Source organism: Arabidopsis thaliana, chromosome 4, assembly GCF_000001735.4.
Source record: "Arabidopsis thaliana chromosome 4, partial sequence".
Taxonomy (NCBI): Eukaryota; Viridiplantae; Streptophyta; class Magnoliopsida; order Brassicales; family Brassicaceae; genus Arabidopsis; species Arabidopsis thaliana.
This window is the reverse complement of record NC_003075.7, coordinates 12,205,289-12,228,852: the sequence shown is the minus strand read 5'-3', so window position 1 is coordinate 12,228,852 and position 23,564 is coordinate 12,205,289. Positions and strand designations below refer to the sequence as shown.

Here is a 23,564-nt window from a genome sequence, read left to right as displayed (position 1 = left end):
TCCAAAATCAGAAGATGTTTTAAGCTCTTTCTGTTTGGTTTCTTACTTACTTATGTCTACGAGTTAGTTCACTAGACAACTGTTTTGAGTCAATGAGAAAACAGATAAGTAACACTTTTGTTTAGGCTGAAATTGGATAAACCATCTTTTTGCAGAATTGAAATGGAAATGATTTCAGATTTGTTTTTTACATTTTATTTTGTATCAATAAAGACTGAAATAAGTATTGTCACAATAGAGACATCGAAAGTAAAGGTTCCCTGAACAACTATCTACTGCAACGGTAATCATCATTGCGAATCAGTAAGCTTAGTGCTGAAATCCCAAAGCTTCTTCGCCAATTCTGTATCTTTGACAAGTTCTATTGGTTTAGCAATGTTGCTATCTGAGAAGTATTCCCCTGTAACTCCTGCAACCTGTGGATTCAATGCCACATAGCAAGTTGTTGCCGCCCCCTACCAAGTCGAATACTCAGACATTATAAACCAGATTACCAACAAAAACCAAATCAATCCGTAAAGCTAGACTGCTGTATCATTCTCTCCTACTTAAGCTGAGAAACCTAGTGACAAGTTTGCAAGTGATTGGTTATTAGTGTGAGGTTCAGAAATTAGATGCATACCTGCGGAACAGACTTGACCATATATTTAGCCACTGCACCAACAGCTCCTGCATTAAGCCGGTGACAGAGAGATCAGAAGAGACTCAAAATATATGTATGCGTTTGTTTACTTTGAGTGTAACCTTATGAAACATGGAGTGATGAGAGTTGAATCCGAGAAAAGAAGTTACCAGCCAAATAGGAGTTGAAGTAGCCCCATAGATTTGTCATAATGGCTCCTGGATGAAGTGAATTTGCTGTTATATTGACTCCATCTTCCTGTTTTTAATCATATACCAGAATTGAAGATAACCATGGAAACATAGATTCTTGATTTGCTATATCTTTGCTTTGTTTAGTGTAGTTTACCTTCAGTTGCTTTGCAAGCTCGTTGGCGTGCAATACATTGCAGAGTTTAGATTGTCCATAAGCACGTATACTACTGTAACTGCATGTGGAGACCAAATCAAGGAAGAATGTTGGCTTTAGAAGAAAAGATGGGATCGGAGAATTATACTATTTGGTTCACCATTAGTACCTTGACTCGTCGTTGATCTTATCAAAGCGGACTCCTTCTGGGTACGAGTAACGATGAGCTTCTGATGATACGTTAACAATCCTTCCTTCTCTTTTGCTTTCACGTGATGTGTTCTTCATTGTATCTAACAGAAGTTTGGTAAGCAGAAAATGTCCTGAAATGTATTTGGATTACAAAAACCGTTGCACTGATTAGAAACTAATTATATAAAATGTAGGACAAAGCCATAATGTTGGTTTGGTTATCATACTCACCTAAATGGTTGGTTGCGAATTGCAGCTCGATGTTGTCCTTAGAGAGCATAAAAGGACATGCCATAATCCCGGCATTGTTGCTTACAAAATTGAGACAAGTCAAAACATAAACGTCAATAAATCCAAACGGCTATAGATGAACCACGATATTTCAATAGCTTACATCAAGAGGTTGAGTGGAAGACCAGCAGATTTGTACTCAGATGCAAATTTCCTGACAGATTCCATTGAGCTGAGTTCTAACTCCATGACATCAACTTTAGCTCCAGGGACTTGCTTGACAATATCTTCCTTAACTTTAGCACCGGCGCCAGTGTTTCTCACCGCCATAACCACATGCACACCACGCAGTGCAAGAACACGAGCTGTTTCTACACCTATACCACTTGATGCTCCTGAAAAAACATGAAAACAAACAAAACAAAACTTGAGGATCCAACATGTTCAGAAATCTCACTTTCTTAAGTTGTATCAACTAATAGATTAAGCTCGTTCCTAGCCTTTTCAATACCCTGATAGGCTGATACAGAACATGTGCATACTAAACTACATACTCAATCTAACCAAAATAAGGAAGCAGCACTTCACAAAAGTATTGAAACGAGATCTACAAGCAAATCTTTTTTTTTTCTTCCTTTGGTCAGAAATTGTATAGTGTGTGATTATAACATAACTTAGAATCAGCTGAAACAGAGACAAGTATGTATATATATGTAACTTTCTAATAGCACATGTTATTTGCAGATCAAATGGTCCCAAACATGTTGTACTTTAAAATTCACCAAACATAGCAATCCAATTCTTGTGAGCAAAAGCTTGTTACTTATTGGCAAAAAAAAAAGACAAACTTTAGAACAACAAACGGTGATGACCTCCATATATTTATTAGGGTTGACCGAACCAAAAACAGACCCTGATCATAAAAACATCAAATTCCAATTGTCTAAACAATAAAAGTAAAAAATCTCTACCCTACATATGAAATCAATTCATAATTATAGAAAAGTCTACAACTTTAGACAAACCCAAGTCGCAAAAGGGCATGAAACTATTGATAGAAGAAAACCTGTGACAATGGCAGTGAGACCAGTCCCATCAACACCATGTGTGACTTCCTCTGCTGTGGAACGAGAAGAGAATCCAGATGCTCCTTTCGATCCAAAAAACCACATCTTTCAGCTTTTTTTCTTCTGGAAAAGATGTAAGGAAAGAAGAAATTAACACAAACTCTGAGATTTGTTAGGGATTTTCTTCTTTAGTGGTCGAAGGATTTCGCTTAAGTTCTGATTTTAATAATTCATATGTGACAGAAAAGTGTGATTACTCTAATTGGGAAGGATAAATAATGACGAGGAGAGAATCCTCGCTTCTCACGTGGAGATTTGATTAGAAGATTGCATCTCCAAAGTCAAATTAACAACCTTCAATAAAATAGCTCCACCAAAAACGTGAACAATTAAAGAAAGACCTCAGATGTTATAACAGTTACCAGAGAGCTAAAAAGATTGAACTATTGCGGATGGAATGGGCCGCGCGAACGCAGCCCCCCAAGGCAACAAATAATGACGCAGGATCTCCCACTTGGCCATTTGGGGAAACCTTAGGCTTAGCGCACCTCAAGTGCAGGAAGCCACTAGCCTAGGCCATGGGTATTCATGAACAAAAGATTGAACTACTGGGAATGGTAGGGGCTGCGCGAACGCAAACCCCCTCTGCCACAAATAATGACGCAGGCTCTTCCACAAGGGAAGACCTTAAGCTAAGCACCCTTCCGTTATGTGCAATGGAATTCACTAGCCTAGGCCACTCGTCTTCTTGATCACGAGTTGACCCCGTCCAGGTAAGTAATTTGCAAGCTTCGACCATGTTCTTTATTTATACTATGTCACAGACGAGTATCCATCCTCAAACTTCCGATGTGGGAGAAGCGATTATTGCCTTCAAGGCAAGGCTTCGTTACTCTAGTTCTATACCTTTGTGGGCCTCCTCAATGACTAATGTCTGGCCCAAAGATAACCCATTTGACTACCTAAAATAACATTTAAAATAATGTTCCATAAACATAAAACATTTAGCTCTTTTTTTTCAATTTCTTAACTCAGATTTTGTGGATCGGAAGTGACTAAATTTTTTTTTCTCGAATTAGAAATTTCATTATAAAAAATTTATGTTCTGTTCAAAATCAATAATTATATATTGGAAACCAAAAAGTTGAACCGTGATATTCGAAAACATTAACATAAATATTTTTCACTAATACCGATCTCTCCCATGCCACCACCTTGACCTACATGCCGCGAAAATAATAAAAATAATTGTTGCATTAGAAAAGAGAACAAACCTATAAACGTATATTCAATGAAAAAAAATATTGTAATTCTCTAAGCAGTTAATCTCACCAGGACTGTTCCCATCCAGGTCTGGATTTGGACATGCCGTAACGTCCATAAGGGAAGCCGTAATGTTGAGGGCGTTTGGCGTTTTTAAACGCGCAACAGCCAACACAGTAAACAGCTATGAGGAAAATAACAACAATGACGTTCACTAGAGAGAGTTTGTGCCAATCGCGACGTACAGTCTCTAAAACGCCAGCTCTACACGTGTCACAATCATAGCAGAGCACCGTCGCTGCGTTGTTCCACCGGTAACAATCAGGGTCTTGTTGTATCACCGTGTCCGTGTTGTAAACGCACGACGTCGGTGGTTTGCAGCATCCAGACTGTTTCCAAATATCAGAATATTTCAATTACTCGAATTATTATTAGCATGTAATGTTTAGCACTAGCTTATTTTTATGTTACAAATCTCTAAATGACTAGCTAGTTTACTAATTTTACTGATTATGAAAAAAATTGGAATGATTATAACGAGTACCTGAAGAGGAGATAAGTCTTTTTGGAGATAATCAAGAGGAGTCCAAAGAGCGAGCTTGGAACAAGTGACTGAGCCCAAGAGACAAGTCTTTATAGTAACCCAATAATTAGTATCTACCACCCTTGTCTTAAGCCAAGGGTGATATGCTTCAAGCTTAAACTCTTTATAAACCCTACCATCGACAACCACACCACCACTATGGCTAGTCACTATGAATCCAAACAAGGTCAAACCCATGAGTGCGACTATGATGAAGACCATGAAGAAGAGGTACACCCACAAGACCCAAGCCACGTCACAACATGCACCGACTAGACCAGCTACTGACAAGATCAAGATAGCTAGGCCTAAGATCAAAAGTGGCTTCTGAAGAAAATGCTCGCATGTCGTTTTGCTCCTACCCATCCATAGAGCTGATCCTAATAGAACTATGGAGGAAATTAGTGTTAGGATATTCAAGAATCCTATCACTGTATTGCTCATTCTGTTCATTTTCCTTCTCTCTCCTTTTTTATTTGTTACTAGATGATTCTTTGAATCTTTTGTGTGTGTATGTGTGCTGAAAATTCTTGCTGGCTTGTCTCTCTCGATATATATCTTAATCACATATCATTCAGCTACTTTATAGTAGTTGAGATTTTTATACATTAAAAACAATGTTGTTGATATACATTCACACGTATGACTGAAATACAAAAAACAAAATCTTGACAAAACAAAAGAAAAAGAAAGTGGATGGAATTATTTTGTTATCTTTTTATCTAATTTCTTGGTGTGTTTGCTACTTTTAATGTGATAATGTATGCGTCTTCACTTGCTTTAATCTCATCACTTTTGAATTTTGATGAGTGGCTTTACCTTTTTTCGCAATTTATATTTAAAAGTTATGTATTGTTTTTTTTAAAAAATAATTTCCTCGATTTGGATATTTGAAGCTTTGTATCATATGAATTCAAAATGTTGGTTTAAGAGTATTTTTCGTAAATGTGGGCTTTTTGTTTTTTGGTTGGAACTTGGCGATTAAGAAACCGCTTTCATTTGGCTCTAATATCGGTAAAAAGAAAGTTCATGCCATACTTCACAAAGTGGGATGATCATAAGCCAAACTTCTTAACCATTAAGTAACCTTTTCCCGCAACACCTTTATATTACTTTTTGTTTATGGATTAAGATTATGTTAAATATATACAACACCCACAATAATTGAAAAACTTTGATTATTTAAGATAAAACATCAACAAAATATTTTGAAGATGATTAGGACATCTAGCCTAGATATTTGTGTAACTAGTAACATCAGTATGTTACCATCCGGATTCAAACTTGCATATTTTTGAAAAGGAAAGTTGACATCTTCATCTTTTTCGTATTGATTGGTTTAAGGGTTTTGTTTTGTATTGCAAGATACTCGATGTTTTAAACAATCAACTTTTTTTAATCTTGATCCACTACATCACCACTCTTAATTCCCACTAGTCTCAAAGATTATGTAGAAAGTTTAAAGATTTTCCCAAATAACAATAAACAACTCTGATATTTGTTTGATAAATGTAAACAACCCGAGTACTACATGACCAAAGGGCAAATGCAAATTACTTATTCTCTTAAAGTCAAGCTCAAGCTGAAGTCTTGCACTTTCTTGGCCCATCCATATTGCTACAACTCTTTTTTGGATGATAGTCATGTAGACTCTTTCACATTTCTTGGCCCATTAGATTCTTTCATGACTATCATCCATATTACAAGTTGCTGCATCAAACATGTGAAATATGTTATCATTCATGTGAAAGATGTTACTAAATCTGGTTCTTTTATTATTTTACTGGAACCCTACCATGTGGAACAGAACATGCATTTTCATGACTATCAACCAAAACCAAAACCAAAACCAAAACCCCGAACTGAACATCATCCAAGAATATCTATAACTGAAACTGTGATTCAAAAGTTGAAAATTCAGTTATAAGCATGTTATAAAAAGTGGAAAATGAAAGACTCTTATAGAAGAAAGAAGATGAAGAAATACTTGCGATGATGGTGTTAGACCAGTTCAGTTCGGCTTAGATGTTGTTCTATCAAATTCTACACATTTTACAATTATGTTGCTAATGTTTGGTATTGGAAACACTTATTGACAATGTTAGCAACTTAGCATACCTATGTCCAGTTCAGTTATGTCTCTGTGATATTCAAACAAGATTCTGAGCTTACACATGTACACAATGTATTCTTCCATTGACATAATTAATGTTACAAGATACAATGCCATTGATACATAATAGATTACACATTTACACTGTTACAAGATCAAAGCTCTAGTGGTACATATAGAGATCATCACACATGACATAGGAAACAAGAAGAAAGCATATAGAATTAAAGATTGATATATTCTTAGCTTGATGATGATCAGAGAATATGTAGGAAACTTTATGTCTTGGACTTGAAAGGAATAGCTCTGATGACTATCTGATGGTACAGAGCAGCAAGCGCAGCACCAATGAATGGACCGACCCAGAAGATCCACTGCAGACACATAAAACAAAAGAGACAACAGATAAGAGCAGAATTATCAAAAATTCTGAGTTGCTATTTAGATGCAATTCATAACTTATCATACTTAGCACAACCGTTGATGTAATTAAAGAGGAAAACTTACATGGTCATCCCAAGCATGATCCTTGTTGTAGATGATGGCAGCTCCGAGACTCCTGGCCGGGTTAATGCCAGTTCCAGTAATTGGGATGGTAGCCAAGTGCACCAAGAAGACAGCAAACCCAATTGGAAGCGGAGCCAAGATCTGCAAAATGTTCGATAACCAAAAAACACATGAGCTCTATGTGAAGAATATGAACTCAACACAACTCAAGGATACTAGAGAATTAGCAACATACAGGGACATGAGAGTCTCTGGCACTTCTCTTAGCATCAGTAGCTGAGAAAACAGTGTAAACCAGAACAAAAGTTCCAACAATCTCTGCACCAAGACCTGAACCCTTTGTGTAACCATGAGCCACCACATTAGCTCCACCGCCATTCGTCTGGTACAGCCCTGGTTGAAACCCTTTAACCACACCAGCACCACATATAGCTCCAAGGCACTGCATTACTATGTAGAACAGAGCTCTGGTTAAAGATAGCTTCCTCGCCAAGAACAAACCAAAAGTCACCGCCGGATTAATATGTCCTCCTGCTCATTACCAAACCAATTCGCCACACACAAGTCAAAATCAGATTATGATCTTCACACAGAAGAAACAAAGTGGGGCAAACTAACCAAAGTTTCAAACTTTAAGAAGAAAATTACTCAAAGTTTCAATCTTTAAATGTGAAATTACTTTTAAGTATCAAACTTTCTTCATTATATCCAAGTTTCTCACAACCAAGTAACCCTAATTCCAGATTCCTTCAACCTAAATTCGAAAACTTTAAACAAAATTCAGAGCAAGAACAGATCCTGAACCTGAGATTCCAGCAGTACAGTAAACAAGAGCAAAGATCATGCCACCAAAAGCCCAAGCGATGCCTTGGATTCCAACAGAGGCACACATATTGGGAGCTCTCTTAACACCCATGACTGTCAAAACGGTGACGTAGAGGAAAAGGAAAGTGGCTATGAACTCAGCTATCCCTGCTCTGTAGAAAGACCAAGATTTGAGCTCGCCGGGTTCGAAAAACGGCGCCGGTGGTGGTTCCTTATAGTCCTTGCTCTCCGTCTGAGCCGCCGTACCGATCGGCTGTCTCTCTGGGAACTTGTTGGCTCCAACATTGACGTCTTCTTCTTTGCCTTCCATGTTTCTCTCTCACTCTATCACCACCAACTTTAGTTTGTTGTCTCTGTAAATTTGATGACTGGTGTATGTGGAGGTTTTATAGTTTGGTTCATTTAGGCAAAAATAATTATTAATTAAATTTGCTACTAATTTCCAAAATCTTATATTTGTTATTCATGCAAATTTCTAAATTATCAGAAAATGTGTAAATAAATAAATATAGTTAATTACTAATTATAGAAAATAAATTAGTGAATTTAGACTAAATTAACTTAATCTGTCTAAAATTTTTGTGATAGATAATTTTAATTGCAATGGTTGATATAGAGTCGCACTCAAGTCTCTTTTGATTGATGATTTGCATTTTTTTTATTGTCAATCATAACTCGTGGTTTATAAACCTACATTTTCCATGTAAGACTTTTAATTCGTTTAATGTTTAATAACGGTTTTCTATCTAGTTAGTCTTTGAGCATAATACTTAAATTAAAAAATGTTGTTTTAAGATAAGAATTAGAGGTAGGTAGTTGAAATGGACTGGACAACTAGGCGCGAAAACGATGCATAGAAGAAGATGGACATAAGATTAAGCAACTACCATATAATTTGTTAAAACAGAATATATTACAGCTCAAATGATGTGGACAATTCTAACATAATGTTTCTATCAATTATGTGAATGATATTATAGAGGAAATTATTGGATGTCAAAAATATTATAGATGAAAGAAGACACTTCACATGGAAAATGTTCGCCTTATCGATCTCTACTGTTTATAGATCAATTCATGGTTTATTTAAGTTCCTTTGTGTCACTACTGTGTTTTTTTTTTATATTGGGCTTTGATCTAAAAACTTTTTTTGGGGTCAATTGATCCATAAACAAGCTTTTCCTTTTTCTTATGGAATATACTTTATACAAAAAAAAGTACATTAAAAAAAAGAGAAATCTTACTTTAGCATCTACATATGGGCAATAGAGATAGAGGGAGATACATTTGTCATTTACTGTGTATAGGTTCTTTGGTGGTTATAAATGATCTCAGATTTATGTGACACAATAAATATAGTTGTTCTGCTTCATTTTTTCTTTTGAAAAATATAGATTAAGATCCTTGATTCATCATGAGGTATTCCAATAAACTAATTATCTTGCTAACTTTATCAACAATAGCTCTCATTTTAGTTGGAGAGAGTCACAAAACAATACCTTCGAAAGAGGAGAAAGAAGAGATGAAGAAGCTACTTACCTATCTCAATAAACCTGCAGTCAAAAGTTTCCAAGTAAATTTAGCCTTTCTTTTCTTAAATTTTCATAAAACATTACAAAAATTGTTGACTATTGTAACAATATTACAACTATCATCAAGTTACATTTATTTTCAGACCACACCAATTTTTTCTTGCTTTTGATTTCGACAGACTGAACATGGTTATATATTTGACTGCATCGACATTCAAAAACAGCTAGCTTTTGATCATCCTTTGCTCAAGAACCATTCTATTAAGGTTTATCCTACAAACCACGAAAAAATATCTATAAATAAAATTCTTATTAATGTTTGGATGGATTGAAATATAAATGCAGTTGAAACCCACAACTATACCTAAATGGACCAAAGATAACAACGCTTCTCATAAAACTAGTTCTCTGCCATTTCGACAAGATGACATAAGTTGTCCAGTTGGGACAGTCATTGTCAAAAGAATTATACTTGAAGATCTTATACGAGCTCAACGTTTGCAATCCTTACGATTCAACTATCCAGGACAAGTGTCTGCAAAGGACAAGAAAATTGATTTAACTGGTCATCATGTAAGAATCATTTCTTATTACACGTAGTTGAATTGAGATCGCCTTGTAACTTGTCCACAATGCTTATAATATTTTTTGATTATCTATTCTTTTTCTCTTCGGATTTTAGTTTGCCACAATTAGTTACAAAGATGACCACTATGGAGCAAAAGGAAACATTAACGTATGGAATCCAAACGTCTCACCTGATCAATTTAGTCTTGCGGCTATGGCTGTATCAGGCAACAAAGGATTTCAAAGCATTTCTGCTGGATGGATTGTAAGTCAAGCTAGACCCTATTTTTACTTATTTTCTAAATCAAAAATTTGGAACTAACATTCCAAAATATGTTTTTAGGTGTATCCAGGGCTAAATCAGAATAATCAAAGTCACTTGTTCACTTACTGGACTGTAAGTTTTTCAAAACTTCTTAAAGTCTTGACTCTTAAATGTGGCATTCATATTATGGCTACTATCTTTGATTTAAATAGGCGGATGGAAATAATAAGACTCATTGCTACAATACACTACGTCCTGGGTTTGTACACGTGAGCACCAAGTATGCAATTGGAATGCTCGCCCAACCAGTTTCCATTTATGATGGTCAACAATATCAACTAGAAGTCAGCATATATCAGGTATATATATAAATATACAACATTAGCTTTCTTCAAACTAATATCGAAAAGTCAAGATTATGTTAACAACTTTTGATTTAAGCAGGATCATGTTACAAGAGATTGGTGGTTTGTGCTAAATAACGAGCCAATTGGATACTGGCCAAAATCATTGTTCACACGTCAAGGTTTAGCTGATGGAGCGAGTGCCGTGTTTTGGGGAGGAGAAGTGTACAGTTCAGTGAAAGAGAAGAGCCCAAGCATGGGAAGTGGACATTTCCCACAAGAGGGTTTCAAGAAAGCAGCCTATGTGAATGGTTTAAAAATAATCACTGATATAACAAAAGAAGTTTCGAGTCCGTTAGCTTCAGCTTTAAAGACATTCGCAAGCAGTCCAAACTGTTATAATGTCCAAAAAATATTAGGTGTTGGTGAATTTTGGTCAAGAGCTATTTTATTTGGAGGACCTGGAGGATGCATATTTTAGTTTACTTGTCTTAAGAACTTTATACACTTAGTGTATATGTCCTCTGCTTAGTTTTAGTTAAACAATAAAATGGATTTTTAATCTTATAATTATCTTGATTTTTAGATAATTATTTTTTTTTCACTTTTTCTTTTGTGAGGATCAAGTATATATGATCAGATACAAACATAAACTTTTTTTTTTTAGTAAACAGATTATAATTTTTTTTTTTTAATAGATTTCTTCCTAATTGTTAATTTGATTTTAAGTTGGGCTTTTTTTTTGGTTAAAAAGGCGGCTGCATTTGTCAGGGTTAGGGTTTTGATTAATCTCCTCTAGAACTATATTTAGAGCTATATATAAGCAGATAAGGGATTGCACGATTTCTCAATAGTTCCGTCGCTGCGTTTCCATCACGTCGATTGCTGTCAGAGCCACGCCTATGAAGAATTTGTGCGGCTCTGATACCAATTGATGCTATGGAAACATCGATATTGCCTGATTCCGTGTTTCCTTTTACCTTGTTGTTAACGCTTCTATGTCTTAAGAAGACGACACAAGTTAACTAATTCATGAGATTTCTAAAGAGGACGGTATGTTTCTCCCTTAGTTTCTTGGAGCAGAGTTTCATGATTGGATCGATCTTACATATATCTAAGACTTAGGCTATATAATTTTCTTTTTTTTCACAAAATAGCACTTTTGTGTCGTCTTGAAGATCTAGAAGTTTTCTTTTTGTGTTTATTAGTTTTAGATTTCTTTTTCAATTTTAGGTCATTGAATTGCTACGTTCTTTGTCAAATTATATCTCGTTTAGACTGAGTTTACATATTTTTCTATAAAATGTAAACTTATTTGTAAACCACATTTGAAATTCTTGTTCTTCATAGTTTATATGAGTCTGAGTTCCTTTCGATTAATTTTTGTTTCATCAAATCCTTCTCTTTGAGACACCTAAGTCAGCACAAGTATACAAGAAGAGAAAAGTGTTTTAGAATTTGCTAATAACTCGCACTTAAGAATTTACATCTCTATGTTCTTAAGAAGTCTTAACTACACAAGTTGTTGGGTTAATTTATTTGGTCTAAATCTATGTTCTATGAATGACCTTAAGGATGCACATTCTAGTATGATCTTTTTGCATTAACTTTTTTATTTTGAGATGAAAATCAGAAATTAGATGGTCTGATCTTTAAGCCTTTTGATTTCCACTTCCCTTTTTCTTATTTTAGATTGATACAGATAAATACAATCAATTATGTTTAAGAGATTATGATTGTTTACTTTATAGATTTCTTTTAGAACTTTTCTGTTTGCTTTAGCAGAGAGGTAGATACGTTTATTTCTCAGTATTAATATGAAGAGTTTAATCTCAGATCTTCTCCTTTTAATTTTCTGGAACCTTTAACTATTCATTAATTTATTCACTCTTTATTAATATGATTCCATGAAAAAAGTATAAGCCACTTGTCTGTGAGTTCTTCTCAGCATTTTGCTTGTAAGTTGTTCATTCACTATAACTGATTCTTTTGATTCATTTGTTCATTTACATAAGAAAGATAAGAGCCTCTGACTTTTGGATAACCATTTTTTATACACAATGGATTCCTCCAATAAAAACCTTGTGTTACGAATTCTGTTAACAATTTCTCTTGTATTAGTCTCTGAAGCAGCTCATGAAAGCCGGGGGATTCCATCGGAAGAAGAGAAGAAAGAAATGGAGAGGCAACTCAAAGCTATCAACAAACCTGCTATCAAAAGTTTCAAAGTGGGCTTAGCCTTTCCTTCTTCATACATGCTAACTAAGAAACATGACATAAGTTTTTATGAGTATACATTAACCTTTTTTCAACTTTCCCTTTTTGAATAGACTGAACAAGTTGAAATATTCGATTGTATAGACATTCACAAGCAACTAGCCTTTGATCACCATCTGCTAAGAAACCACTCTGTTAAGGTTTTGAGGTTTATCAAATTCTTTATACATAAACTAAAGCTCTTTAGAGAATGACTTTGTGAACTCCTTGGCGTATATATGCAGCTAAAGCCAACAAGTGTACCTAAATGGCCGATCACATACGACAACAAAGGACAAAAAGTTGGTCCTATGCAGCTTCAGCTAAAGGGAATAAGTTGTCCACATGGGACAGTAATTGTTAAAAGGACTACAATCCAAGATCTTATAAACTCGCAACATTTGAAATCCATTGGTTTCAATATCCCTAGACATGTCCTTAGCCAGGGAAGTAACATTGATTTAAGTGGACATCATGTAAGAATCCTTAATTCACAGTATAAAATACAATTACTCTGTTTCCATTTTCTTAATTTCTTCATTCTCTATGGATATTTAGTTTGCAACAGCCGACTATGACTATGACAACGTTGCTGGAGTAACAGGAAACATTAACCTCTGGGATCCACAAGTGTCACATGATCAAGTTAGTCTTGCAACCATGGCGATTGCAGGCGGTCCTAAAATAGAACAGCTCGCCAGCATTTCAGTTGGATGGATGGTGAATCCGTTGTTATACCAAGATCACATTCACTTATACACTTACTGGACTGTAAGTTTTGAGTAACCACTTGAAAGTTTACGCTTATGTTTTTTTTTTTCTAACTTGGCATGGTCTTAGTGAGATATATATGGTAATTAAATATTGATTTAAACAGGCAGATGGATATAATAAGACAGGCTGCTACGACATAAGATGTCCTGGATTCGTGCAAGTCAGCAAGAGGATACCACTTGGTGTCCTTCTTCAACCAATTTCTGTTTATAATGGCACACAAAAAGAAATGGACTTAAGCTTGCATCAGGTAGTTACCTCCAGAGTCTCTGGTGATCTCATCTTTTAAGTCACTTAGATATTCATCTTATAATATCGCGAACAGGATCGTGTCACGGGGGATTGGTGGCTTATATTTGGAGGTGTGAATGTTGGGTATTGGCCACAGTCATTGTTCATAGCGTCAGGCTTAGTGAAAGGAGCAGATCTTGCATCTTGGGGAGGTCAAGTGTACAGTCCAAAGACAGAAAAGAGTCCAATCATGGGCAGTGGGCATTTTCCTAAGGAAGGTTTCGGAAAAGCAGCCTTTGTAAACAATATACATATCATGAATGGTAAGGGAGAAGCTTTGATTCCACAAATCTACACTATAGAGACACATGAGAGCAGTCCAAATTGTTATAAAGCCAAGTTTGTTCATGATGAAGATGAACCTTGGATAAGAGCTGTTTACTTTGGAGGTCCTGGAGGATGCTAAGGCAATAATCTATGAACTGGAGAGTTACAATATCTTAAGTTATAGATTAGGCTAATATGAGAAAATTTTACAAATTTTAACCATATCTTAGCACTACTTATGCTTTTATAAATAATCAAAATAAACTAAACCAATTTCAGAACTTTCAGTATATGTTTATTGAGCATTGGACATACGTTTCTTGTCTACAAAAATCATAATTATAAGATTAAGAAACTGCATTATAAGTAGGACATAAAGTATAATTGCTATTGACTAGAACTTCTAAGCAAATCAATAAATTTCTTGCTAACTATTTTTCTCTCCTAATTGTTAAATTTTGTTTTTGATTTTCACATAGATACGGTAAAAACATATAAGAGTTTTTTAAAAAAGGAAAAAAAAAAATATACAGCAGTAAAAAAGTTGTTCTTTCTAGGGTTAGGATTTCGTCAATCTTTTCTACCAATATATATATACATACAGAGCTTTCCACTAATTAGGGTTCTACAATTCCATCAGTCGGTTTCCATCACGTCAATTGCTATCAGAGCAACGCATGATGTATAATAACTAAGCGTCGCTCTGATACCAAATTGATGCAATGGAAACATCGATTTTGCTTTTAGATTTATTTTCCCCAATTTCTCGTAGTCAGTTCTTTAAATGCTTCAGTTTCCTCCTAGATTTGAATTGATCTAGAACTTTGGGGGTTTTTACCCAAGAATTTTACAAGAAGTTAGGCCATGAGTTTTGGATTCAGACCGAACAAACTTTTCCGTGTTTGGAGAGCCGACAATGTTATATATGGAGCTCTAAATTTGATTTGTTATCCGTAAATGTTCAATACACTGCGATGCTCAAGGTTAGACTTATATCTTGGATTTGGCTTATATTTCTTTTTCTTCAAAAAATACCCTTTCGTGTCTTGCATAGAAAAAGGTAAACAAAGACTTTAATTCTTGAGATTTGTCAAGTTTTTATTTTGTGACCTTAGAAAAAGGTAAATGAATACTTTAATTCTTGTTCTAAAGTTTATGTATACTAAAGGTTGCTAAAGACTCTTATTAGAAATTTAGAATCCATAATAAGGGGGATAGAAAGAAGGCCACTTGCCACTCATTATAATGGTATATAGATTGTTTGTTAATATTAATTAATGGTCTTAGATTAATGTGACACCATATATACTTTTGACAACCATATAATTAAGAGTGCCTTTGAATCTTTATAGTTACATCAATTGGTTGCCATGATTTCTTTTGATAAGCTTCTTCTGCTTACCTTTTTAGCGGTATCTCTCATTCTAGTTGCAGAGAGTCGCGGACAAATCTTACTAGAAGATGATGAAAACGAGTTGGATAGGTTACTCAATTATATCAATAAACCTCCAATCAAGAGTTTTCAGGTAAATTAGTCTTTTGAAAAATCGGATAACATGTTCGTAAGTTATGGTTTTCATGCGGCTAGAATCATATTGTTTACATATCAAATCAAGTTGATTGCTTTTTTCAATTCTGTAGACTGAAAATGGTGATATATTGGATTGCATTGACATTCACAAGCAGCTCGCATTTGATCATCCTCAGCTCAAAAACCATTCTATTCAGGTTTATGCATGTCTATATTATAGAAGTTCCCTACTTCGAGTATATTTTTTAAAAAAGAGGAGTTTATTTATGAATTGATTGAAATATGATGTGCAGTTGAGGCCTACAACTATACCTAAATGGAACATAACTAATAATAATGATTCTCGTCCCGTACCGCTTCGACAAGATGGCATAAGTTGTCCACTTGGGACCGTGATTGTTAAGAGAACCACACCGAATGATCTTATACAAGATCAGCGTTTGAAAGCCATGGGGTTCAAAGATTCAATATCTCTTTCTTCAAAGAGCAAGAACATTGATTTGACTGGTTTTCATGTATTAATCTGGCTAGTACATCTGTCACATAGAGAAATTTGAATTTCCCACATACAATGAAGCATTAATCACTTCTTTCTTCTTATATTTTCTCTTTGATTCTAGTTTGCGGTTGGCTCAGTACAAATATTCTCATTATGGAGCAAGAGGAAACCTTAATCTTTGGGAACCAGAAGTTTCACCTACTCAATTCAGTCTTGCAAGTATGCTTATCTCTAGCGGCTTAAATGAACAGTTTCAAGGCATTAGAGCTGGATGGATAGTAAGTCAAGATCTTGTGTTGTCCCTTGCTTTCTCTAATTTTTTTTTTTATCAATGGTGAAAAGTAAAAAAAGATTACCAAAACCCACACTCAAAAATATCCTCAGGTGTACCAATGGTTAAACCGGAATCACACTCGCTTATACACCTACTGGACTGTATGTTCTCAAAATCTCTAAAGAGCTTTAATATAAAATCCATCTTGACATTTTTGATATTCTCATGTTGTGGATATCATCATTTATACATGTTCTATCATTTGACTCATATAGACGGATGGATTTAAGAAGACAGGATGCTATAATACATTATGTCCTGGCTTTGTGCAAGTGAGCACTGATATCCCACTAGGCTTACTTCTTAAACCAATATCTATTTACAGTGGCGAACAATAAGAAATAAACATCAACATATATAAGGTAGCATCAACTACCAAAATTTTGCTTCTCTAGTCATTTCGAATGTATAAATAACTGCGTCTGTTTAAACAGGATCATATTACAGGAAATTGGTGGTTGATGGCGTTCAATAATTATGTTGGATATTGGCCAAATTCATTGTTCACAGATGTTGGTTTAGCCCATGGAGCAAGTTTAGTATCATGGGGAGGAGAAGTATACAGTCCAGTGAAAGAGAAGAGTCCAAGCATGGAAGTGGACATTTCCCACAAGAGGGTTTCAAGAAAGCAGCCTATGTGAGTGGTATTGAACTAATCGAAGATATTAAATTGGAAGGTTCGATGGGTCCACCACTTCATTCTCTAAAAACAGTTTCAAGCACCCCAAATTGTTACAAAGCCATAAAGAAACCAGGTATGGGTGAACTTTGGGCTAATGCTATTTTCTTTGGAGGGCCAGGAGGATGTACATTCTAGTTACCATGTTCTTAAGATCTCTATTTAGTTTTTCATTTTTAAGTTGAAATATAGTACATATGTTTTGGTGGAAGAATTGAAACAATTATGCTGGAAGATATTGTTGGAGCTACTTCGTAGTGTCCTTTTTTCAAAAACAATTTGTTTGCTTGTAATAAGGTTTAGCTAATATGCAAAATTACTTCAGTACATGTTTCTTCTACTTTTTTTGGGGGTTAAAGTGGGGAAATTAATCTCCTAAATTTTTCTTTTGAAACTAGAGAAAGGTATCCAGGAATGTCAATACACTACGATGTTCAAAAGATTGACTTATATCTTGGACTTCGAGTAATTTTTTTTTCACAAAGCAGAGCTTTTGTCATAGATAAAAGTAAACAAAGAATTTAATTATTGGAGATCTGATAAGTTTTTTTGTGAGCTTAGAAAAAGGTAAAAAGGTAAAAAGGAAAAAAGTCTTAAAAGTTTGCAAAAGACTTTTATTAGAATCAACAGAAAGCTAATAGCAAGAGAGCCACTTGCCAGTCATTCTACATAGGATCTTTATTGATTTTTATGGTCTTTAGATTAATCTGACACCATTATATAGTTGTTGTGCATCAAACATTTTTTTTTTTTTTTTTTGTGTGTGAAAAGATAGTTAATATATAGTCTTGGTTCCTTGGGAGTTTTATTAGTTGCCATGAATTCCTATGAAAAATTTCTTATGCTAACTTTTTCAGCAATAGCTCTAATTATAGTTACTGAGAGTTACAGAACAAAACCATTGGAAGAGGAGGAAAACACGTTGGAGAGTTTACTCAACTATATCAATAAGTCTGCGATCAAGAGTTTTCGGGTAAGCCTTTCAAAAAATATGGTATAATCATAGAATGGTCGCATTTTTTTCAGAACAAATCAAGTTTATTTCTGTTTGCAATTCTGTAGACTAAACATGGCGATACATTGGATTGCATAGACATTCACAAGCAGCTAGCCTTTAATCATCCTCTACTCATAAACCATTCTATTCAGGTTTTATCCCATATAAGAATTAGTTCCGATCCCTAATTCGACTGAAAGTTCTTAATGAAGAGCTTATTTTATGAATGGATTGGAATATGATGTGTAGTTGAAGCCTACGACTATACCTAAATGGACCATAAATAATAACAACAATTCTGAGAAAGGTGGTTCCTTCCCGTTTAGACGAGATGGTATAAGTTGTCCACTTGGAACCGTGATTGTTAAGAGGACCACACTGGAAGATCTTATACAAGCTCAGAGTTTGAAATCCATGGGCTTCAAATCTTCAAGATATGTTTCTTCAAAGAGCAAGAACATTGATCTATCTGGTTATCATGTATGAACCAGGCTAATACATCCCTATATATATATACATTGAGCATTAATCACTTTTCTCTCCTTATTATTCTCTTTGTATTATAGTTTGCTGTGGCTCAGTACAAAAAATTTCATTATGGAGCAAAGGGAAATCTTAACATCTGGGAACCCGAAGTTTCACCTAATCAATTCAGTCTTGCAAGTATCACTATCTCTGCAGGATCAAATGAACAGTTTCAAGGCATTAGAGCTGGATGGATAGTAAGTCATAATCTTGTGTTTTCCCTCGCTTTCTCTGAATTGCACTCATCCATGGTGAAGATATAGAAAATTTACCAAATATACATATTCCAAAATATCGCTCAGGTGTACCAATGGCTAAACAAGAATCACAGCCGCTTATACACATATTGGACAGTAAGATCTTAAACCTCTAAAGAGATTTACAATAATACATTTGACCTCTTTTTTGGTATTTTCATGTTGTGTCTCGCCATGATTTGTATATGTCCCTTTGATTTCGAAACAGGCAGATGGGTTTAACAAGACAGGTTGTTACAATACATTATGTCCTGGCTTTGTACAAGTAAGCACTGATATCCCACTAGGTTACCTTCTTCAACCAGTTTCCACTTACGGTGGCAAACAATACGAAGTAGGCATCAACATGTATAAGGTAGCATCAACTTCCAAACAAATTTGCTTATATGAGAAGTTTTATGATATTAGCCAATTCCACCAAAACTTGAGGGTATTTGTTAATGAGAATGTTCATGCTGTTTCTCTAGTCCTTTGATTCTATAAGTAACCGTGCTTGTTTAAGCAGGATCATATTACAGGAAATTGGTGGTTGGTGGCGTTCAATAATAATTATGTTGGATACTGGCCAAAATCATTGTTCACAGATGTTGGTTTAGGCCATGGAGGAAGCTTGGCCTCATGGGGAGGAGAAGTATATAGTCCAGTGAAAGAGAAGAGTCCAAGCATGGGAAGTGGACATTTCCCACAACAGAAAAGTTACACGAAAGTAGCCTATATGAATGATTTTGTAGTATATAATGATCTTGGATCGGAAGGTATGACTCCACCACTTGATACTCTAAAGACATTCTCAAGCACCCCGAATTGTTACAAAGTCAAAAAGGACCAACCATTGTTTGGTCATGTTTGGGATGACGCTATCTTTTACGGAGGACCAGGAGGATGCACATTCTAGTTATCGTGTTCTTAAGATCTCTCCGCATTAATCAAGTATCCTCAGTTTTTTCACTTTTTAAGTTGAAAAATAAAACTTGGACCTTGTTTTCGAAAGAATAACAGAAATACAAGAATGTCTTCCAAATTTCTGTAACCGTTACATAAGCCCAAGATTATGTGAATATCATTAATGCAAATTATGCAATCATCCTCTATTGATAATATTCTATGGAAAGGTTAAAAACACTTTACTGTAATATAATTTCATTTTAGACCGCTAAAACCATTGCTAAATTATTTGTAAATAAAAATATGAAAGTTTTAATAAAACTATGATCAATTGAATTAGATTGATTTTTGGGTAATATTAGTAACTAACCATAGAATCAAAATAAATGAAGAGAATAATAGCCTTGTGCCAAACATATTAGCAAATAACATTTTGTTGGGTGGAGTAAATACTAAACTATCTCTCTATTATCTTGTTTTTACAACAACGCCCGTGCTAGTTGTAACATAGTTTTAAGTGATTGTGTACATCTCTTGTGGAAAAGTCATGTGTTAATTTGAAATAACATGCTATATTTGCAAAAACGCATGCAATTTTCTTAAAAGAAATTTCCAAAAAGGTTTGGTAGAAAATGGAAACTACTTGGTCAAAGTTATTTTGTTAATTCTTTCAAGTCAAAGGTCTCATGTGATTTAGTACTTAATTAACTAAATGTGTCCATAAATTTAGTTTGAATGTGATTTAGTACCTAATTAGTTATATTGTGTCAATGAATTTAGTGTAGAAAACATTTGGTCAAGGGTTATTTTGTTAATTCATTTTAAATCAAATGTCACAAGTGATTTAGTACTTCCTAAATGATTTCTACATTATAAATTTATAACTAAAATCCTTTTGATTCATTATTTGCAGAAGAAAGAATAAAGACAAGAGCCTGTATTTTAAAGAATAATCAATATGACTTCCTTCAACCACTTTGTGTTACTGATTCTGTTAACAGTCACTCTTATTTTATCCGCTCAAGCAACTAAGGAACGCCGACCAATACCATCAAAGGCAGAAAGAAAAGAAATGGAGAGACAACTCAAAGCTATCAACAAGCCTGCAATCAAGAGTTTGAAGGTTGGTTTAGCCTTCCTTCTTCTTCCATGCTTATATTGTTTCATACCTGATTAATATTTTATTTATCTTTTTATGAACAGACTGAATATGGTGATATATTCGACTGTATCGATATTCACAAACAACGAGCATTTGATCATCATCTACTCAAAAACCACTCTATTCAGGTTTTTTATACAGAATTTTCTCTTTATCTCCTTTCTTTTCAATAAAAGATGAATATTTCCTTAGAGAATGATGTAATTTGTGAACACATTGACGTATATATACAGCTAAAGCCTACAAGTGTACCTGAATGGATCAATAGAAACATTTCAGGGAGATCATTTGGTCTTCTACAAGAAGGTATAAGCTGTCCAGATGGAACAGTAATTGTAAAAAGGACTACAATGCAAGATCTTATGCATGCACAACGTTTGAAATCCATGGGATTCGACGGCCCGAGACCTTTTCTCACAGAGACAAACAACACTAATTTCAATAGAAAATTCTACGTAAGTAACCCTTATAAATTGAGAGTATACCAACCACCATTTTTAGTTTCTACTTTCATTTTCTGAGTTTTTTGGTCTTTGTGGATATTAGGTTGCAAAAGCTAACTATGGACCAGATCTTTTTGCTGGAGTAAGAGGAAACATTAACATATGGTCACCAAAAATCTTGCAAGATCAAGTTAGTGTTGCATACATAGCAGTTGGTGGAGGTGCTAAAGAAAATTTTGCCAGCATTTCAGTTGGATGGAAAGTAAGTCACTTCTCGTTCCTTAGCAAAAAGTGACCATGTTCGCTAATACGCCTCATCAACTATAAGATGCATGAGTTTAAAGTTAACAAAAGTTGAAAATATGTATATACAACAGGTGAATCCATCTCTATACCATGGTGATCATGTTCGTTTATACGCCTCTTGGACTGTAAGTTTTGAGTTATACCAGTAAGCGCTTGCACTAATATTTTCTTTATCTTCTGAGGGTCTTATAAGTTCTATATGTATATGTTTGCTTATAATTGTGCTAATAGTTACATGGAAGCAATACCGGCTGCAACGACATGTCATGTCCTGGATTTGTGCAAGTTAGCAAGACTATAGCACTTGGTGCCATTATTCAACCAATTTCCATCTATAAGGGTCCACAGTATGAATTGCGTTTGACCTTGTATCAGGTAAAGTCTACTCATCTTTTTGATCACTTCTTTTAAAAGTCATTTGGATTCATCTTTCAAAAATTGGGAACAGAATCAAATCAAGGGAGATTGGTGGTTTGCATGTAATGATGAGGACGTTGGATACTGGCCAGCATCATTGTTCAAGTCCTGGAGAGAATCTAACGCCGCAAGTTATGCATCTTGGGGTGGCCAAGTGTATAGCCCAGTGACAGAGAAGAGTCCACCTATGGGAAGTGGTCATTGGCCTAGTGAGGGCTTCCATAAATCTGCTTATGTTAGCAACCTCCAAATCATTAATGTTAATGGAAGAGTTTTTAATCCACAAACGGGTACAGTGAAGTTACATGAGACCATGCGAAGCTGTTACAAAGCCAGATTTGTTCATGATGCTAAGAAGCCTTGGTTAAAATCTTTTTACTATGGAGGTCCTGGAGGATGCATAGTGTAATTATTGATCTACGAAATAAAGAGTAGCAATATCTTAAAAGTTTTAAATAGGCTATAGGAAAAAAACCACATATTTGAAATATATCTAAGCATTACTTGCGCTCTGTACGAATAATAAAGTTTCCATGAATCTTCACAACTTTTTTTGCAATATGTTTGATGTTTATGCCTAAGTCAAATCATCATAAATTACCATCCTTTATAAAACCAACATGGTGATAACCAAAAATGTGGGTTCTACTGTGCTTTTGTCTGAAATTCATCTAAAAGCTTCTTTTAATCATGTCTTAAATATGATGACAAAAAAAAAAATCATGTCTTAAATATATATACCCATATACATAGCCTAGCTTGCCCCTACTCTTTACCTCTAAACCCCTTAAGACTAAAGAGTCATAAAGATTGTCTTGATGATAATAGCATAGCTTGCCCCTACCCTACTCTTTCACGAGAGTATATCAATTGATTCACCAGTTCAAAAGACTCATAAAGATTCTCTTGATGAGGGAAAAGATTCTACCAAAGTGTGTTTAGCAACTGTCATGGATACTTAAGGCTAGTGAACTACACACCTCCACACGACGTAGAGAAGCAAGAAGAGCTCGTTGAAGGTCTTTGAAAGCATAAGGATATGAGCTGCATAACAATAGTCTATCAAGATTCCGTTGGTGGGCTTCAAATGAGGTCTAAAGAAGGGAAATGGATCGATATAAATCCGTGTGAGGATCACCTTGTTGTTAACATTGGAGATCTAATGCAAGCATGGAGTAACGGTCGGCTGCGATTGTCTGAACATCGAGTTGTATTGAGAAAGTTGGTGAACAGAGTCTCTCTATCGTTTCTTCTCTGTTTTGTGGGCAAGAAAGTGATACTTGCGCCACAAGTATCATCAAGATATTGAATGCTTAAGTAAAGCAGCTTATGTGAGAGGCATCAAAATCATCGATGGTTCGGGAACAGTTTTCGATCCAGAAGTGGATATAATGATGGTACATGAAAGGAGACCAAAATGTTACAAAGCCATATATGTTCATGAGGATGATGAGCCTTGGTTAAGAGCTTTTTACTTTGGAG

The 23,564-nt window shown here is 35.0% G+C and overlaps 8 protein-coding genes, 1 long non-coding RNA gene, 3 other non-coding genes and 1 pseudogene across 17 annotated transcripts; 9 read left to right on the top strand and 4 right to left on the bottom strand.

Annotated features, from left to right (window-relative positions):
- Positions 1–134: 134 nt before the first annotated feature.
- AT4G23420 (NAD(P)-binding Rossmann-fold superfamily protein) lies at positions 135–3,338 on the bottom strand. 5 transcript variants are annotated; one of them, NM_001203882.1, is made up of 10 exons: positions 2,768–3,338; positions 2,622–2,668; positions 2,460–2,543; positions 1,557–1,788; positions 1,394–1,473; positions 1,140–1,293; positions 971–1,049; positions 793–880; positions 623–669; positions 166–455 (listed from the first exon to the last, which is right to left on the bottom strand). In NM_001203882.1, exons 1-10 carry the CDS (start codon positions 2,791–2,793, stop codon positions 291–293), a joined length of 1,002 nt encoding a protein of 333 aa, NP_001190811.1. In that variant the 5' UTR covers positions 2,794–3,338; the 3' UTR covers positions 166–290. The 5 variants fall into 5 exon arrangements, with proteins under 5 accessions (NP_194073.2, NP_001190811.1, NP_001328173.1 ...); NM_202867.2 differs by lacking the exon at positions 2,622–2,668 and having other exon boundaries at positions 245–455; positions 2,460–2,583; positions 2,718–3,285; NM_118471.3 differs by having other exon boundaries at positions 135–455; positions 2,460–3,246.
- Positions 3,067–3,231, bottom strand: U1.2. Its single transcript, NR_142097.1, has one exon. It is a non-coding gene; the product is annotated as an other RNA (small nuclear RNA).
- Positions 3,339–3,344: 6 nt separating the features above from the next.
- Positions 3,345–4,900, bottom strand: TET5 (tetraspanin5). Its single transcript, NM_118470.4, has 3 exons — positions 4,268–4,900; positions 3,793–4,112; positions 3,345–3,680 (listed from the first exon to the last, which is right to left on the bottom strand). Exons 1-3 carry the CDS (start codon positions 4,757–4,759, stop codon positions 3,647–3,649), a joined length of 846 nt encoding a protein of 281 aa, NP_194072.3. The 5' UTR covers positions 4,760–4,900; the 3' UTR covers positions 3,345–3,646.
- A 1,484-nt stretch (positions 4,901–6,384) lies between these two features.
- Positions 6,385–8,212, bottom strand: PIP1;5 (plasma membrane intrinsic protein 1;5). Its single transcript, NM_118469.4, has 4 exons — positions 7,731–8,212; positions 7,162–7,457; positions 6,927–7,067; positions 6,385–6,793 (listed from the first exon to the last, which is right to left on the bottom strand). Exons 1-4 carry the CDS (start codon positions 8,059–8,061, stop codon positions 6,698–6,700), a joined length of 864 nt encoding a protein of 287 aa, NP_194071.1. The 5' UTR covers positions 8,062–8,212; the 3' UTR covers positions 6,385–6,697.
- A 691-nt stretch (positions 8,213–8,903) lies between these two features.
- Positions 8,904–9,138, top strand: AT4G07115. Its single transcript, NR_142096.1, has one exon. It is a non-coding gene; the product is annotated as an other RNA (long non-coding RNA).
- A 1-nt stretch (position 9,139) lies between these two features.
- AT4G23390 (NEP-interacting protein, putative (DUF239)) lies at positions 9,140–11,047 on the top strand. The gene is made up of 7 exons (NM_118468.2): positions 9,140–9,324; positions 9,463–9,549; positions 9,629–9,856; positions 9,966–10,115; positions 10,194–10,247; positions 10,328–10,474; positions 10,560–11,047. Exons 1-7 carry the CDS (start codon positions 9,166–9,168, stop codon positions 10,938–10,940), a joined length of 1,206 nt encoding a protein of 401 aa, NP_194070.2. The 5' UTR covers positions 9,140–9,165; the 3' UTR covers positions 10,941–11,047.
- A 237-nt stretch (positions 11,048–11,284) lies between these two features.
- Positions 11,285–11,447, top strand: MIR845a. The gene has a single exon (NR_142346.1). It is a non-coding gene; the product is annotated as a microRNA ath-MIR845a precursor (primary transcript).
- A 1,072-nt stretch (positions 11,448–12,519) lies between these two features.
- AT4G23380 (NEP-interacting protein, putative (DUF239)) lies at positions 12,520–14,186 on the top strand (the record flags this gene model as incomplete). The annotated part of the gene is made up of 6 exons (NM_118467.2): positions 12,520–12,687; positions 12,790–12,876; positions 12,961–13,191; positions 13,274–13,486; positions 13,593–13,761; positions 13,852–14,186. The coding sequence occupies 6 exons, from the start codon at positions 12,520–12,522 to the stop codon at positions 14,184–14,186; spliced, it is 1,203 nt and encodes a 400-aa protein (NP_194069.2).
- A 499-nt stretch (positions 14,187–14,685) lies between these two features.
- MIR845b lies at positions 14,686–14,784 on the top strand. The gene has a single exon (NR_142345.1). It is a non-coding gene; the product is annotated as a microRNA ath-MIR845b precursor (primary transcript).
- A 633-nt stretch (positions 14,785–15,417) lies between these two features.
- Positions 15,418–17,272, top strand: AT4G23373 (carboxyl-terminal peptidase; the record flags this gene model as incomplete). Its single annotated transcript, NM_001341608.1, has 7 exons — positions 15,418–15,573; positions 15,689–15,775; positions 15,872–16,032; positions 16,199–16,355; positions 16,462–16,512; positions 16,627–16,683; positions 16,977–17,272. 7 exons carry the CDS (start codon positions 15,418–15,420, stop codon positions 17,226–17,228), a joined length of 921 nt encoding a protein of 306 aa, NP_001329263.1. The 3' UTR covers positions 17,229–17,272.
- A 581-nt stretch (positions 17,273–17,853) lies between these two features.
- Positions 17,854–19,950, top strand: AT4G23370 (carboxyl-terminal peptidase). The gene is made up of 7 exons (NM_001341607.1): positions 17,854–18,063; positions 18,153–18,239; positions 18,337–18,567; positions 18,654–18,809; positions 18,915–18,965; positions 19,078–19,224; positions 19,375–19,950. The coding sequence occupies exons 1-7, from the start codon at positions 17,908–17,910 to the stop codon at positions 19,762–19,764; spliced, it is 1,218 nt and encodes a 405-aa protein (NP_001320047.1). The 5' UTR covers positions 17,854–17,907; the 3' UTR covers positions 19,765–19,950.
- Positions 19,951–20,703: 753 nt separating this feature from the next.
- AT4G23365 (carboxyl-terminal peptidase) lies at positions 20,704–22,603 on the top strand. The gene is made up of 7 exons (NM_001341606.1): positions 20,704–20,877; positions 20,958–21,044; positions 21,150–21,371; positions 21,463–21,621; positions 21,737–21,790; positions 21,897–22,040; positions 22,114–22,603. The coding sequence occupies exons 1-7, from the start codon at positions 20,713–20,715 to the stop codon at positions 22,489–22,491; spliced, it is 1,209 nt and encodes a 402-aa protein (NP_001328209.1). The 5' UTR covers positions 20,704–20,712; the 3' UTR covers positions 22,492–22,603.
- A 364-nt stretch (positions 22,604–22,967) lies between these two features.
- Positions 22,968–23,373, top strand: AT4G23364 (annotated as a pseudogene). Its single transcript has one exon.
- The last annotated feature ends 191 nt before the right edge of the window (positions 23,374–23,564 follow it).

What these genes read in the sequence shown, in the direction of transcription:
- AT4G23390 (NM_118468.2), top strand. Translation starts at nt 9,166, where the DNA reads ATGAGGTATTCCAATAAACTAATTATCTTGCTAACTTTATCAACAATA. An exon ending in CTGCAGTCAAAAGTTTCCAA is followed by an intron (nt 9,325 to 9,462) that starts GTAAATTTAGCC and finishes TGATTTCGACAG; the next exon opens with ACTGAACATGGTTATATATT. An exon ending in TTGATTTAACTGGTCATCAT is followed by an intron (nt 9,857 to 9,965) that starts GTAAGAATCATT and finishes TTCGGATTTTAG; the next exon opens with TTTGCCACAATTAGTTACAA.
- AT4G23365 (NM_001341606.1), top strand. Translation starts at nt 20,713, where the DNA reads ATGACTTCCTTCAACCACTTTGTGTTACTGATTCTGTTAACAGTCACT. An exon ending in CTGCAATCAAGAGTTTGAAG is followed by an intron (nt 20,878 to 20,957) that starts GTTGGTTTAGCC and finishes TTTTATGAACAG; the next exon opens with ACTGAATATGGTGATATATT. An exon ending in TCAAAAACCACTCTATTCAG is followed by an intron (nt 21,045 to 21,149) that starts GTTTTTTATACA and finishes GTATATATACAG; the next exon opens with CTAAAGCCTACAAGTGTACC.
- TET5 (NM_118470.4), bottom strand. Translation starts at nt 4,759, where the DNA reads ATGAACAGAATGAGCAATACAGTGATAGGATTCTTGAATATCCTAACA. An exon ending in AAGACTTATCTCCTCTTCAG is followed by an intron (nt 4,113 to 4,267) that starts GTACTCGTTATA and finishes ATTTGGAAACAG; the next exon opens with TCTGGATGCTGCAAACCACC. An exon ending in CCTGGATGGGAACAGTCCTG is followed by an intron (nt 3,681 to 3,792) that starts GTGAGATTAACT and finishes CGCGGCATGTAG; the next exon opens with GTCAAGGTGGTGGCATGGGA.
- AT4G23370 (NM_001341607.1), top strand. Translation starts at nt 17,908, where the DNA reads ATGAATTCCTATGAAAAATTTCTTATGCTAACTTTTTCAGCAATAGCT. An exon ending in TCATAAACCATTCTATTCAG is followed by an intron (nt 18,240 to 18,336) that starts GTTTTATCCCAT and finishes TATGATGTGTAG; the next exon opens with TTGAAGCCTACGACTATACC. An exon ending in TTGATCTATCTGGTTATCAT is followed by an intron (nt 18,568 to 18,653) that starts GTATGAACCAGG and finishes TTTGTATTATAG; the next exon opens with TTTGCTGTGGCTCAGTACAA.
- AT4G23420 (NM_001203882.1), bottom strand. Translation starts at nt 2,793, where the DNA reads ATGCAATCTTCTAATCAAATCTCCAC. An exon ending in CTTCCACTCAACCTCTTGAT is followed by an intron (nt 1,474 to 1,556) that starts GTAAGCTATTGA and finishes CAATTTTGTAAG; the next exon opens with CAACAATGCCGGGATTATGG. An exon ending in AGCTTGCAAAGCAACTGAAG is followed by an intron (nt 881 to 970) that starts GTAAACTACACT and finishes GATTAAAAACAG; the next exon opens with GAAGATGGAGTCAATATAAC.